The 15,170-nt window shown below is 37.9% G+C and overlaps 1 protein-coding gene and 1 long non-coding RNA gene across 5 annotated transcripts in view; both read left to right on the forward strand.

Moving 5' to 3' along the window:
• The window catches only part of LOC110375603 (Fanconi anemia group J protein homolog), a 68,971-nt gene extending 54,529 nt beyond the window's left edge, over positions 1-14,442 (forward strand). For 2 of the 4 annotated variants that reach the window (XM_021333766.3, XM_064040390.1), the window contains exons 9-20: positions 275-369; positions 1,314-1,441; positions 2,252-2,365; positions 2,785-2,909; positions 3,290-3,301; positions 3,502-3,693; positions 4,548-4,729; positions 5,527-5,620; positions 6,113-6,226; positions 6,582-6,706; positions 12,422-12,548; positions 13,192-14,442. In XM_021333766.3, the coding sequence (XP_021189441.3) occupies positions 275-369; positions 1,314-1,441; positions 2,252-2,365; positions 2,785-2,909; positions 3,290-3,301; positions 3,502-3,693; positions 4,548-4,729; positions 5,527-5,620; positions 6,113-6,226; positions 6,582-6,706; positions 12,422-12,548; positions 13,192-13,296 (1,413 nt within the window). In that variant the 3' untranslated portion in view covers positions 13,297-14,442. The remainder of the gene's footprint in view (positions 1-274; positions 370-1,313; positions 1,442-2,251; positions 2,366-2,784; positions 2,910-3,289; positions 3,302-3,501; positions 3,694-4,547; positions 4,730-5,526; positions 5,621-6,112; positions 6,227-6,581; positions 6,707-12,421; positions 12,549-13,191) is intronic. The other 2 variants (XR_010277582.1, XM_064040389.1) reach the window with 2 other exon arrangements.
• Positions 7,184-8,898, forward strand: LOC135118432 (uncharacterized). The gene is made up of 2 exons (XR_010277586.1): positions 7,184-7,616; positions 8,194-8,898. It is a non-coding gene; the product is annotated as an uncharacterized LOC135118432 (long non-coding RNA).
• Positions 14,443-15,170: the final 728 nt, after the last annotated feature.

Genomic DNA, 15,170 nt, shown 5'->3' on the forward strand with positions numbered 1-15,170 from the left:
ATTTAACACCTTCTGAGAAGACTGAAAAGCAAAAACAATACTAAATTCTTCAACTTTTGTTCTTTAACTTTTCCTGAAGTTCAGACGTCGAAGTATAAGTCGTTTTTTTACTCCAAGGAATTTCCTGGCATTCACAGATATTAAATCAACCATTTGCAATTTTCACTGTTATAAATATGTATATTTCTTTATATATGTGTAGCGACATGTTCAAGTCGTTTCCAGATTCTGTCTAGAAATATCTATATAGTTTTTTTTTTTTTACCCATTGCAGGAACTGGAGTACGTAGCCGAGTATCGCTTCCATAACCCAGAAGTGGAGTCATATGTTGAATCTCTACTGAAAACGCTCAAGAATTGGGACGACTGGTAATTATCAATTATACCTGATGAAAAATCGAATTAATCCAACCTTCTCCTTAGTCTGAAAAATATGCTATGTTTATATAAAATATGTATGAGTATATGATTTAACGTTATAATATATCAGCCTTACTTATAAAAATCTTTAATCATCTTCTAAGCATAATTTTAACTAATTACTACGTAAAGCCTTAAGTAGTGATTAAATGTTAGTTAAGACATGCTTCAACGTTTATAAGTAAGAATTTTCTTAAACAACCCTATTACCTATTATTTAATTCAAGTATATAAGTAAGGCTGTATATGTATAGTATTTTCTGTGGGTTTGATGCCTGATTTAAATAAATAAAAATATGCTGAAAACTGGTTCAGCAAAACGTGAGATAATCGGGCACAAATATAAGGATAAAACTGAGAACCTTCTTTTTTAGAAATCGGTCAAAAATCTTGACGATTTCAAGCACTCAGGTTTTTATCCCGACGAGCAAAGTGAAGTTGTTTTAAGTGTCTTCTCCCTCAAACCTTAAAGGTTCCGTTGAAAAATCTTCTAAATGATTAAGGCTTCTAATTCTAAGTATTGACGGCCTTGATGGCGCAATGGTCACCATGCCGGACGGCCGAACCTGAGGTCCCGGGTTCGATTCCCGGTTCGGTTGACATTTGTGTGATGAGCATGCTTGTTGGCTGTGGTGTGGGTGTTACAATATGTATTTATAAATATGTATATGTGTAGCCAGATGTAGTTTACCAGTTGTGTCAGCACCCATAACACAAGTTAATTATTAACTTAGCATTGGGCTAACCGACCGTGTGTGAAAAGGTGTACTGACATTAAAAAAAAATAAAAAAGGCCATCTCTACCCGTTATGTAACTTTTTAACCGACTTCGCAAAAAAGGGGGAGGTTCTAAATTCTGATGTTTAAATATGTTTGTGCTTACTTGTACACAGGTTTGCAAACCAGATACCGTTAATAAACCAGCAACCAGTGAACAACAACGAGGCAGTTTACAAGTGGCAAACCGAACACTTCGTCGGCACACTCAACAACCACAACATTGGATATAAACAGTATAACGGTAATGTATTATACAGGAATGAATTTTAAGCAGTGCGCAAAAAAAAACTGCTGGTCCAGAATCGTTAACAGAACATATCTGCATCATCAGTAAAAAAAAATCAATTTAAAAATTTTTCATTCTTTTGTCCGCCCTAAAATCAGCAAAATATGGATACCAACTATACTTACGCGCGCCGATCGGAGCTCCGTCAGTAAACCGGTTTCGCGTTGCCGCCGTGCATACTATGACGACTGTGACCGTACTAAAGGTTACAAAATAAACATCTTTCGATATCAATAACTTTTCTTTTTTGTACTAAAACAATACAAAATAAAAATATACGTATCTATAAAACTTATTTAACTATAAATTGACAAAGTTTGCGCACTGGATAAAATTCATTCCTGTATACCTTATTTGTTAGGTAATAGATTTCATTACAGCTTGGTGTATTACACATTACAGTATAATAATAATTGTGTTATATTTTCTACCCTAGAACGTGTTATTGGTACGACATTGACAACCGTTCAGGACATTTCAGGACTATGTTACTAACATCATTCATAATCAACAACCTTAGTTAAGAAAATTCAAAATTCTTAGGTATTCATTTAGTTCATTCGATTTTCAAAAACTGTATTGTATAAATGAGAACCTCTTCCTCTTTTCAAAGTCAGTTATTGATAAAAAGAAAAATTAGTTTGATATCATAAGTAAATCAGGATTGCAGCCACAGTGCCCACCACTGAAATAAAGCTAATATAAAAGCCCGAATCTCCTCTTTTTTGGAAAGTCGGTCAAAAAATATAATAATTATAATTTCAGAATTCAAGCACAACAGTGAGAATTTCTGTCGTCGTCTTCGAGAAGACCCGCGGACGTTGATGGGAGCCACTCAAGCCACCGGCACACTATTGGAATCTATGGATATGGTGTTAGGTAAGATTTAATGTAGAAATCTTTTCTCTGCCTAGCCTTTAACGTACTATGTTGAGGTCGGCTCCCAGTCTAATTGGATGCAGTGGAGTACTGGTGTTTTATTGAGCAACTGTCGATCTGACCAACTCAACCCAGTTACCCGGGACACTGGATACCCCTTGATAAGGCAGTTGATCAGTGTTTTTGGATTCTGACTACTTGTAACGATTGCCAAAGATGTTCAAATGACCAATTTATACTGCCTTCCGAAACAAGGAGGAACTTGTCATGACAAGATGGTCACCCATCCACAGACCGGCCTATATGATTGATCGACCCATATATATTGTATGTGGCTGTTATTTATCCACGGGCATTTTCATATTTTAAATATTTCTTTCACAAAAAAACTTTTCTTATAATTACATATATTTTTATAGGTTTTCTGTTCCGCGGTGAGTGTAAATATATGGATGACTTCAAGCCGGCTCTCATTCGGCACATTACCGGGAAGACTAACTCCTTATCTAGTAATACTTCCTGGAGAGCCTCGCAGTTTAACGAGGTAAATACTATTATTTTAATATATAAGTAGCTTCAGTGGAGTAAAATACACAGGTATTTTATGTGTATAACTTTATATGCCCACGTATCGAGGATAAAAATAAAAATATGTTTCACCAATAATATGCATGCTTATATAACATTAGTAGAATTGTGTTCTGATGGTGTCATATTGCATTTAATACATGCTTAAAGGAAAAAAGGTTGTTTCCTGAAGTACTTATGTATGAAATACAATATTGCATGCACATCATTTGCAAACTTTTTACCCCCAATCATGTCATGGAATTCGATTTGATCCAAACCTCTCTTCTACCATTTTTTGTATATATTTGTGTGAAATGCTTATTAATGTATATTTTGTATTTTTTTGCTGCATAGGACAAGAAAGACGTAAGTTTCATTCACCAGTAACATTATTTTTTTTATCCTTTACCTCCCCACTCAGAGACATTTAATGGTTACTTAAGCCATTCCTTAGTGAAGGACATTTGTATGACATTCCGTCACTAAGGAGTGTCTTAAGTAATCATTAAATGTCTCTGAGTGGGGAGGTTAGAATTTTGAAGTACTCCATACCAATTTTCTTCCAGTGGATATCAAAAGACTCGTTGAGTCTCTCCCTGCTGTGCATGAACCCTGGCATAGTGATGGAGGGACTGCACAAGTGCCGGTCGCTGGCACTGTCTTCGGGCACCCTGACGCCGCTGCTCAGCCTCCACTCGGAGCTGGCCACTGTCTTCCGGCACCAGGTGTCTCCCAGCCATGTTATACCTCAGGATAGGGTTCGTACAATGTTTTACATGTATTATAAATGAGGAATTTGGTTCAAAGTTAGGATGTACAGAAATCATCAATAATGTAGAGGGAAGGCAGATTTGTATCTGTTTTTCATGTATGACCATTTTGGTACGGTAGCGTTTATGCAAGTGCGATTTGACGTGTCGCGATGAGATCTGTGATTTTTAGAAAATAAAACTTAGGGCTTCACCAAACCGATGTAGTTTTAAGCTTATGATACATTTTTCAAACATCTCGACAACAGCTTCCCTGATACAGAGAAATTCTATTGGTGATTTTAAAAGTTCACCGTTCCTCGTTTTTTGTAGTCTGACCGTAATTTTTTGGGACATTTTGTATGTATACAACATGTAAGTTAATTAACGCACATCCTGAAATTAGTTTGTTCAGAATCGTTTACTGAATCGATTTATATCATTTTTAATATAGGTAATTTTTTATCCCAAAAATAATTAAAACTACGGAAATTATTGTCATATTAACCCTGTACAGTCAAAACAAATTCAAATAGACCGTAACTCAAAGTAATAAGACTTCGTGTATTGTCGGCTTTTTCCGTAGTTTCGTTATGTTGTGTCGAGTCGAGCGGCGCGATATTTGCGTGCGAAGTAGTATGACCAAAAAGTTCTCCAAGAATTGGTATAACTAATTTAGTAAATAACAATGCATATACATGTTAAATTAAAAATTCAGTGTGTGTATTATGATTATAACATAATATTCTAATTGGGGTGTCTGAGGGTGTGCGTTAATTACGTTACATGTTGTATATATACTATCTGAATGAGGCCAGAAATATCTTGCATATTTGCTTGTTTACAATCTGCTCTCATTCCAGGTATGGATAGGCTCTCTAATAGGTGCGTCGGGCAATCGGCAGAAGTTCACATCGGCCGCTTCAGACAATCCAGCGGCTCGCGCGTTTCTGGGCGCCGCCTTACTGCGCGTGTGTGAGCTGGCGCCGCACGGGGTGCTGTGCTTCCTGCCTTCCTACTCACTGCTGGATAAGCTGGTTAGAGAGTGAGTATCCAAAAAGGGAATTAATGGCGTCCACGCCCGATTTCGGCCACGGCGGCTGTTCTCATATTAGGAGATCAGCCAGCTGCGCAGGACATATTATAGTGCACGAACGTTTGCACAGACACAGGTGCACTCACTATTCCTTCACTCTCATAGCCCGATGGGACGGCAATCCGACACCACCGGAGAGAGATCAAAAGGGAATTACAAGATATCCGACGACTATAAAAGAGATATTCTAACTCTCCTACTACTGGTCTGCAAAAATAAAAACTATATACCCTTCTACTAACCTCCTCCCGGGTCTAAGTTACCTCTCCTCTAATTTTCAGCCAAATCGGTCAAGCCGTTTTCATGTTATGTCGTGACAACGGAAAGCGGGTTTCATTTTTATATACATAGATAAGCAGTACCTTTGTACTATTTTATGTTACCTCTACTTCTTACATGTGTTAACTGTGTACCTAAATGGTTTAATAAATAAATACCTAAATACAGATTACAAAAGGAATATCTGCTCTCCGCCATATATAAAATAAGGATAGAAATAGTGACCAACTTACCAATCAAGAACTGCCGAACCGATTTAGGTGAAAATTAATGGAGAGGTAGCTTAGACCCAGGGGACATTTTTATCCGAATACGGAAAGTAAAGTAGTTTCCTGAAACCGTGGGTGGAAGCTGGCAAATTTAAAAGAAATCGTCATCATTCGTTTTATTAACGAAGGAACCTAAACTTAATATACTAAGTGTGATAAACTTACATTGTCAGAATATTTATAACAGTTTTATTTCAGTTGGCGCGAAACAGGCGTGTGGGAGAAGATGAACAGAATCAAGAACGTGTTCTGTGAGAAGAGGAACGATAAAGATCATGAGGAGATCATGAATGTGAGTCAAAAAATAATATTTCTTTTATATTTATGTTTTCGTTAGGAAAAGTTGAACCAAAATTGAGCTCAAAACTTTGATTCCTTCCACTCCTCTATGTTTTGTTTACATCTTCTCACTGTCCATAATGTTATTAAACAAGTTTGGTCTTACTACAAAAACTAAAACATGTGTCGGACACTTATCTAAAAAAAGTGTGGCTGCAAAATGGACCTTATTTCAACGTCATAATCTGAATTTTTTTTAGACAAGTGTCACACTGACGTTTAAGTTATTGTGGGTTGTGTCTGGTCAACGTGACTGTCCATCATCTTCCCCGTTTTATCATAACATCTGCTGACGTTGCAAAGAAATGACATTACTAGCTGCTCCCTACAATTCCAGCCGCCTCCTACTTCCCGTACCCGGATTAAAATAGTCATAGTCCATGTAATTCCTAAGGCAAGGATATGTATGAACCAAAGTAACCATACTTATAATGTATTGTTCCAGGATTTCTACCAAACAGTAGGTACAGAGAAGGGCGCGTTACTGTTCGCGGTGTACCGCGGGAAGGTCTCGGAGGGCATGGACTTCAAGGACTACCAGGCGAGAGCGGTTGTGTGTGTAAGTACCATTCAAATATTTAGTTAGCAATCAAACCGGACCAGCTGCTTCCCGTCTTTCTTATTGCCAACACAATAGCCTATTTGAGGGTCTGTACTGAAATTTCGACGAATAAATAATTATGAATTTTATTTTTTACATTAAAAAAGATATGGCCACTTATTTTTCTCGTCTTAATCAAAAATAATTTGCACAGTTCCTCTTGAATGACTTTTTATATTCCTTCGAAAGCCATCTCGAAAATAACTTTCGAAGCCAAATTGTGATAAAATCTTTTTTTTTTGCAGCGCATATATTATTATTATTACTTTATTATAATATCTAGTATTATAAGGTACTATTTATTTATCGCCAGGTGGGTGTACCATACCCGAACACATACGACACGGCGGTGAGCGCGAAGATGGAGTACAATAACAAACATCTAAAGGAACGGAGTCTACTGACCGGCAGCGAGTGGCTCCGAGTGCAAGCATATAGGTAAGTTAGCAAATATTTTTAGTGGACTTGCCAAAAAGGAGGAAATTCCAGATGTTTGTTTTTAGTTTTACTAAGTTAAAGAAGATAAACAATCTTAATATGACTTTTAGTTAAAAGTTCAGTTTCAGTGGCAATGAGGGTATGCCTACAATTTTAACTCACTTGTGACATCAATCATTTTTTCTTTTTATGTACTCTCCCTATGCTCTCTTATGTACTTCCCGTATAAACTACCATATGTAGGTACCACCGGTGAGGGAGTGTCAGACTCTTACTGACTAAAACTCACCATGTTCCGTCGTAGGCTTTTTATGTGCCAGGGCCGCGGTAACTCTTTCTAACAATCCCGCAGCCCACCATATGTCCTGCCTTCATATTCTCCTTTTATTTACTCTCTTATGTCATCATCTCCCGAGCCTTTTCTCAACTATTTTGGGGTCGGCTTCCAACTGGATGCAGCTGAGTACCAGTTGTTGAAGCGCCTAGCCGTTGCTTCATAGCAACACGTTTCCGACGGCCTAATGAAGTAATTTAAGCAGGCGCATTAATGCACCGTATGTCATCACTTGCTTGTGATGCATTGTACTGTGTGCACCAAAATTATATTTCTCCGTTGTTTGAGTATTTCTACAGTTCTTTTATTCCTGCAAGACCTCGTAATCCTCAACATGGCCCATTACGAGCAGGATATATGAAGATCAGCGCTTAAAATTGAAGGAAGAAATAATTAAGGATCGTCAATTAGCCGGGCGTGACAATTAGCCGGCGTGACTTGCAGGTTTTGTGCAGGACAATTATTTGGACTGATCTCAAGCAATTTAATTGCGGTGTATTGCATTTATTGTTATTAATATCATCACCCAACACTCAGGTAATATAAATAAAAGTATATCGTCAAGAAATATCACAGGTTAGTGTATTTTCTTAGTATTATATTACATTAGTGCATTGTGTTAGATTGAAATCATTTGGTACTTTGTTACATTGTAATTAGTATTTTTAACAGTAAAAGTTTAAATTCATATTTACTATAGTATAGTTAGCTATTTGCTACATAATTTAAACTTTATTTATACAAAACTGTAACTAATTCACATAATTATTTTTATGTTAGTAGGTACCTAGACATAATCGGCATAGTTTTGAGTGTTAGATATTAATGCAAGTCATTGTTAAATATCAATTAACTTAATGTTATTTTGAGTTCGTTTCAATTGGTGTATTTAATTAGAATAGTGTTTATTAATTTATTTGCTTCGTTAATTGGTTTGCAGTAAAGTTTTATAACATAATATTGTGAGTAGGTAACTGAACATATTGCATCATTAACTATAACTTAAAGTTAACGAACGTTAAATCATAGTTAAATTATATTGTGTTTTACATTATTGGTTTAGTAATTATTAACTGTACCAATTTTAAAGCTTGTAGAAGCGTCTCAAGTACTTATTGTTCATAGCTTAATAGTATTCCTGTATCAATTCCAGGTTGAATACACTTGTCTCCCAGCATGTCCGAGGAAAGGGAATTAGTTAAGAAGCGAGGAAGCTTCAAAGGTCGATTGACTGCTTTCGTTAACTTTCTGGATTCACTCAAGGACAGAACCCTAACCAGTTGTGACACGGCTGAGCTGCAGCTGCGCATAGGCAAGATGGAGTCGTTGTATGAGCAGTATGATGAGGTACAGTTACGTCTGGAATGCATTGTCGAGGACATTAAATTACAATTTTCCGAACGTGCTGATTTTGAGTCTCTTTATTATAAATCCTTGTCTAGGGCACAGAATATTATCAGTGAATATAATAAAGATAATGGGTCGATGGAAAGCTGTAAAAGTACTCACACGAATGTGCATAAGCCAGTTAAGTTGCCAACAATTCAGTTACCTAAGTTCAGCGGTTTATATACGAATTGGCTGGAATTCCGTGACACCTTTAGTAGTCTTGTCCATTGCAATGATAGCATTGACGATATTAATAAATTCCACTACTTGAGAGCATCTCTTGAAGGGTCGGCTGCGGTAGTTATTAATTCTATTGAATGTTCTTCGAGTAATTATTCTGTGGCATGGCAGTTGTTATGTGATCGGTTTGATAACAGAAGATTACTAATACAAAATCATGTGTCTGCTTTATTTAATGTTGAAAGTATCACAAAGGAGTCTTCTGTTGTATTAAAGTCTTTAATTGATTTAATAAATAAAAACTTGCGAGCATTAGAGTCGTTAGGTGAGCCTGTTAAGCAGTGGGACACGTTATTGATTTATATTGTAACTCGCAAGCTTGATCAAATGACCTATCGCGAGTGGGAAGAGTGCAAAGGCAGGTTAGATAAGGACAGCCCTATAACATTCGACGACTTCATGAAATTTCTGCGTAATCGAGCTGATCTTATTGAAACCTTAGAATTATCGCGCAATAATTGTTCCCAAACATCTAATAAATCATGTCCTAAGATAAAATCTATGGTAGCTACACAGTCTCTTAATCACAACGTAAATAACAACGAAATATCTCGCAAAGTGTGTCCTAATTGTAACGATGATCACTCGTTAAATAATTGTCCACAGTTTCTCGCACTCAGCAATGACGCTCGACTACAACTATTGCCCACCTTTAAGATTTGTTTTAACTGCTTTCGGTCCGGTCATTATGCCAATAAATGTAAAAAACCAGGTTGTAAACTATGCAAGCGCAGGCATAATACACTAGTTCACACCGATAGTAAATGCACTGAGGTGAATACAGTTAGTGTTAATTCAAATAACTCGTCAGCATCTTCGTCTGTATCGTCTGCTTCCACGGACACGAGTAACGTAGCATTGTCAGCAAACATTGCATCATCCCGTGATCATAAGCAGCGTGATGTGTTGTTATCCACCGCACAGGTTAAACTGCGGGACCACAATGGCGTGGTACACGTCGCTCGCGCGGTTCTGGATAGCGGCAGCACATCGTCATTCATCACAGACCGGTTATGCAGAGAATTGAAGTTAGCAACAACACAAGTAAATCAATCTATACTCGGCATTAATAATATTACGTCGCACGTAGGTAAATTGTGTCGTGTAAGGATAACACCGATGGACGATAGTGTTACTTTCGATCTTAATTGTTTTGTTTTGCCATACATTACAAGTAATGTTCCGTGCCGTGAAATTATTGCCGAATTAAATATTCCGCTAAATATAACTTTAGCAGATCCTACATTTTGCAAGCCCGCTGAGGTAGATATTCTCATCGGTGCTGATCTCTTTTGGGATTTGTTAGGATCACAGAGAATAAAGCTCGGTACCGGAAAACCTGTTTTGTATGAAACTAGTTTAGGGTGGATAGTTTCCGGTCCAATTAGTGAGAATTCAATTTCATTGCTATGTAATGATTTAAAATGTAATTTTTCTAAAACTGCTTCTGATAATAATAATACTGAATTGGAACACTTTAGATCAGATGAATTAGGGTTCCCTATAAAATTGAGTCAGCGATCAGCCGGGTCTACTAAACGTGATTTGTTGTCCGTGATTACGCGAATCTTTGACCCTTTAGGTCTATTAGGCCCTATTGTTGTCTCCATGAAAATGCTGTTACAAATTATGTGTTAAGATTTATAAAGTCATGCCAGAAGCAGTATCCTAAAACTAATTATTAGAATTTTATATAATAAAAAACATCCTTGTCTATTACAGTCCACTCATCAATTTACCAAATTATTATTTTATTTTGAGCATAAAAGGCTTTTGCACGCTGGCCCGCAATTATTATTAGCATCGATAAGGGAATCTTATTGGCCGATAGGGGGCCGCAACTTGGCGAAGGCTTGTTATTATAAGTGCGTTCTGTGTCGGCGCATGAAGGGTAAGCTTGTAACACCTATTATGGGTAACTTACCGCAAGAACGGCTTCGTCCAGGTTATCCCTTCGAGAGTACAGGCGTTGATTACGCCGGCCCTATCTTGTGTGCCAGTCGTCAAGGCCGTGGATGCAGGCTGGTAAAGGTGTACATTGCCATTTTTATATGTTTCACCACTAAAGCTATTCATTTGGCACTTGTTGGCGACTTAACGGGTAAAAGTTACTTACTGGCTTTGCATCGATTTATTGCTCGTCGAGGAAAACCCGTTGATATCTTTCCGATAACGGTACCTCATTTGTCGGTGCATACAACGAACTATCCAAGTTTTTAAAATCGACTAGTTCGTCATTGAGTGAAGATGCAGCGAAAGATGGTATCAGGTTCCATTATATACCCGCGTATACCCCACATTTCGGAGGACTCTGGGAGGCAGGTGTAAAGTCAACAAAGTACCACCTTAATCGAGTGTTGGGAAATTGTAATTTGACGTTTGAAGAGCTTTACACCGCACTAACTAAAATTGAAGCCGTCCTGAATTCTCGTCCACTGACGCCGTTATCTTCAGATCCTGCTGATTACAGTCCGCTCACGCCAGGACATTTTCTTGTTGGGCGACCTCTGACTTCCATACAGCAACCTGACTTCAGCGATTACTCTGCCAACCGCCTATCTCGCTTTCAACGGATTGAGCAGCTGCGTCAGCATTTCTGGTACAGATGGAGTAGAGAGTACGTTGCAGAGTTACAGCTGCGGACCAAGTGGCGTTCCTCGAAGGATGCATTACGGCTGAACACATTGGTCGTGATAAAGGAAGATAACCTTCCTCCCTTGAAGTGGAGCTTGGGACGGATTGTGGCCGTCTACCCAGGGAAGGATGGCATCGCTCGAGTAGCCGACATACAGACATCCACCGGAGTTGTGAGACGCGCATTTAACAGGATCTGTCCGCTGCCGGTGTCCTCGGATTAATTTGGTTGAAACCGTTGCTTTCAACGCCCGGGGGCATGTTGAAGCGCCTAGCCGTTGCTTCATAGCAACACGTTTCCGACGGCCTAATGAAGTAATTTAAGCAGGCGCATTAATGCACCGTATGTCATCACTTGCTTGTGATGCATTGTACTGTGTGCACCAAAATTATATTTCTCCGTTGTTTGAGTATTTCTACAGTTCTTTTATTCCTGCAAGACCTCGTAATCCTCAACACCAGTGCTTTATATGTTTATGTACTCTGTATGTGGGTCAGTGCTGAAAACCAGCGCTGTTGTTTCGTTGCGAGCGCTGCCCCTTTTCACGCATGAGTGACGCAACTGCAGCGCTTTTCTTTTTGTTTTACGGTTTGTTATGTCCCTAGATTTATTTGTTTGTATTTGTATGTGTTTGTTTTCTGCGTCATTAATAAACGCCTAGTGGGCAAAGAACCAACCTCTCCAGTATGAGGGTGCGGGTTCGATTCCAGGGCAGGCAAGTACCAATGCAACTTTTCTAAGTTTATATGTACTTTCTAAGTATATCTTAGACACCAATGACTGTGTTTCGGATGGCACGTTAAACTGTAGATCCGGGCTGTCATTGAACATCCTTGGCAGTCGTTACAGGTTGTCAGAAGCCAGTAAGTCTGACACCAGTCTAAGCAAGGGGTATCGGGTTGCCCGGGTAACTGGGTTGAGGAAGTCAGATAGGCAGTCGCTTCTTGTAAAGCACTGGTACTCAGCTGAATCCGGTTAGACTGGAAGCCGACCCCAACACAGTTGGGAAAAGGCTCGGGGGATGATGTTTTCTGCGTCATTTGTGTGTAAAATAAATGGTTTTTCTTTCTTTACTCTCTTATGTATTACTACTTATATTTAATGTAACTATTTCCAGAGCACTGAACCAAGCAGTGGGTCGTTGTGTCCGTCACCGCGGCGACTGGGGCGCCGTGCTGCTGGTAGACGCGAGATACCAGCAGGAGTACTTTACCGAACACCTGTCTAAATGGGTCAAGGGATTTGTGAGTACCTATTTATCTACTTATAATAATAAATAATGGCGTCTGTTCTCATTTGAGGAGATCAGCCAGTTGCGCAGGACATATAGTGCACAAGCATTTGCGCAGACACGAGTGCACTCCCTATTCCTTCACTCTCTGCTTGCGATGGGACGGCAATCCGACACCGGAGAGAGATCACAAGCAGGACCGACATGTACGTGCTCGATACCTGAACCAAAGAAATTCACAGCTACTATTTTTAGTAGCTGTGAATTTCTTTGACTCATAAGCTATTCTGATTATATCCAAAACTTATTAAATATGTCATCATATACTGTAGTGATTCAATCATTTCAAACACAGCTTTCTTGTTCAGCACCTTTTTTGTTATTCTAAGAAAACTAGTCGAAGTGTATTTTATCTTCCATTTGGCTCGAACAAGGTCTAGTCCAACACTTAGATTTTTTTGACTAGAAAACACAAAACATGTTCTTACCAAAATTATATTCACTGTTGTAAACAAAATATATCATAATCAGTACAGCCATTCCCGAGTTATAACATATAAAAGATCGAGAGAGTAGGTAACAAAAAACTATTTCCTAAAAAAAAACTTAAATGATTTTTATATTTCCTAAAACTTTTTTTCTATTTAACTGTACAGCTGGGCAACAACCACCACACATACGAGAGTCTAGAAAGCAGCCCTAACGGCCTCGCAGCCTTCATGCAGAGAATGAAGATAATGCAACAAGAAGAAACCATGTGACACTCTTACAATAACCTAGAACAATACTCGAACCTCCATTTGATATGGTGGTAAGTTACGTGCCAGTTTTAACCTGAATAAAAAATGAAATTGTAGTCCGACTTACATAGGTACACGTCCCAACACAACTTATGATAATTCTTCCCGTGCTCACTTCTCGTCGAATAACTTTGCCACTGTATATCTATATGATGCATTGTGCATGTAGAATAATGGTTTTGTTCAGACATATTGGCTGTTTTGCAGTCATAAAGGTGCGTTTTGAAAGCAAGCTGTCGACCGCACTAGCGACTATATGAAATCGGTGAATAACTGAAGGCGACTACTAGCTTAATGCAGTCGTAGTATGTGCAGTTGGTAGCTGGCATTCAAAACGTACCTTTAGCTGCCAACTTTAGTACGGCCAGGTGCCTATTTGATGATAGCTGTGGATTTCAAGGCATTTGATTAGGTAAATCTAATTAATTAATTTTAAGTTTATCTTCCAGAGTAAATCAGGTCCTGTAATACGGTGCTAAACTTAGCATTACACATTAGCTCCAACAATATATTTTATTATAAGCATAGAGTAAGTACCAAAATGACTGTGATTGAAGTTAGATTTTCGCAACCTGTGCATAATAAGATCTGCAAGAAAAGTGTAACAAGCTTAAGTTAGTTACAATAGAAAACATTTTATACGACATAAACATGATTATTAAGGCGCAGAAGTTGCAAAGCCTAACTCAGAAATGAACTGTGTGATTGATTGAATCTAATAAAGGCCCATACACCGACAATGTAAAGGAAAGTTTTTCTTAAAACATATGCTTAGGTACTATCAGCCTTACTTATAAAAATCTCTATTCATCTTCTAAGCATCATCTTAACTAATTGCTACTTAAAGTCTTAAGTAGTGATTAAATGTTAGTTAAGACATGCTTGAGCAACGTTTATAAGAATTTTCTTAAACAGCCCTTAAGTATTACTTATTATTTCATTCACGTTTATAAGTAAAACTGCTTGAATTTTAACGATAATATTTTTAAACAGTAATTTTAAGAAAAACGGACCTTTATGTTGTAGGTGAAATCTGGTCTAAGTAAGTAGTCATAAAATAGAAAAGATGTGAATTGTTTCCGATATTGAATATCGTGGATAAGGGTCCGTTCAGACAGACCGGCTCGGAAAGAAGAGCAAATTCTTAACACGTTGAAAATCGAGTACTTAGTATTTGTAGTAAGGTTTATTTTTGGATGTGCACTACTTTTGTCATTAAGAATGCTCGGAGGCGCTCGGTGTGAAATAATAAGAGGAGCCAACCGACTCCGATCGCGTACTTTTTATTGTCGTTTGTCTCCGATTGCATGTTCTTTAATACTCGCGCAGCCGATCGGCTCCGGTCTGTGTGAAAAAATTCGCGCCGATGCTCTCCGAGCCGGGCTGTTTGAACGGACCCTAAAGTCACGTCATAGGTTGTATTTGGTTATTTGTATATTGTTGCAAAGACTGTGTTTGTGTTTTTGTAAATATAATGATTATATGGATGGCTTAGCACGAGTTTTTGTGAAATAGTTATATTGATTTTCTTTTAAAAGTAATTGTTTAAAAAAATCTGAGATTTATTTCATCGTTTTAAATAATAAAAAATAAGCGACAATATAAGTGATTCGCTATCACAAAAATTCGTGCTAAATCTGCTGGTTAAATCATGATGTCAAAATTATTACGTAAGAATAAATATTACTTTTGTATTAAATTATTTTATTTTAACACCTCTTACCAACTTCATATGGTCCGGAGCGCACAGCCACATCACTACATACAAATTCTAGCCGTCGTACCACAAAAACTTTTGAACGTCTGTTGAACACTTGTCTAAAAATATTATATAT

This window comes from Helicoverpa armigera, chromosome 22 (genome assembly GCF_030705265.1).
Source record: "Helicoverpa armigera isolate CAAS_96S chromosome 22, ASM3070526v1, whole genome shotgun sequence".
In the NCBI taxonomy this organism is placed as follows: domain Eukaryota; kingdom Metazoa; phylum Arthropoda; class Insecta; order Lepidoptera; family Noctuidae; genus Helicoverpa; species Helicoverpa armigera.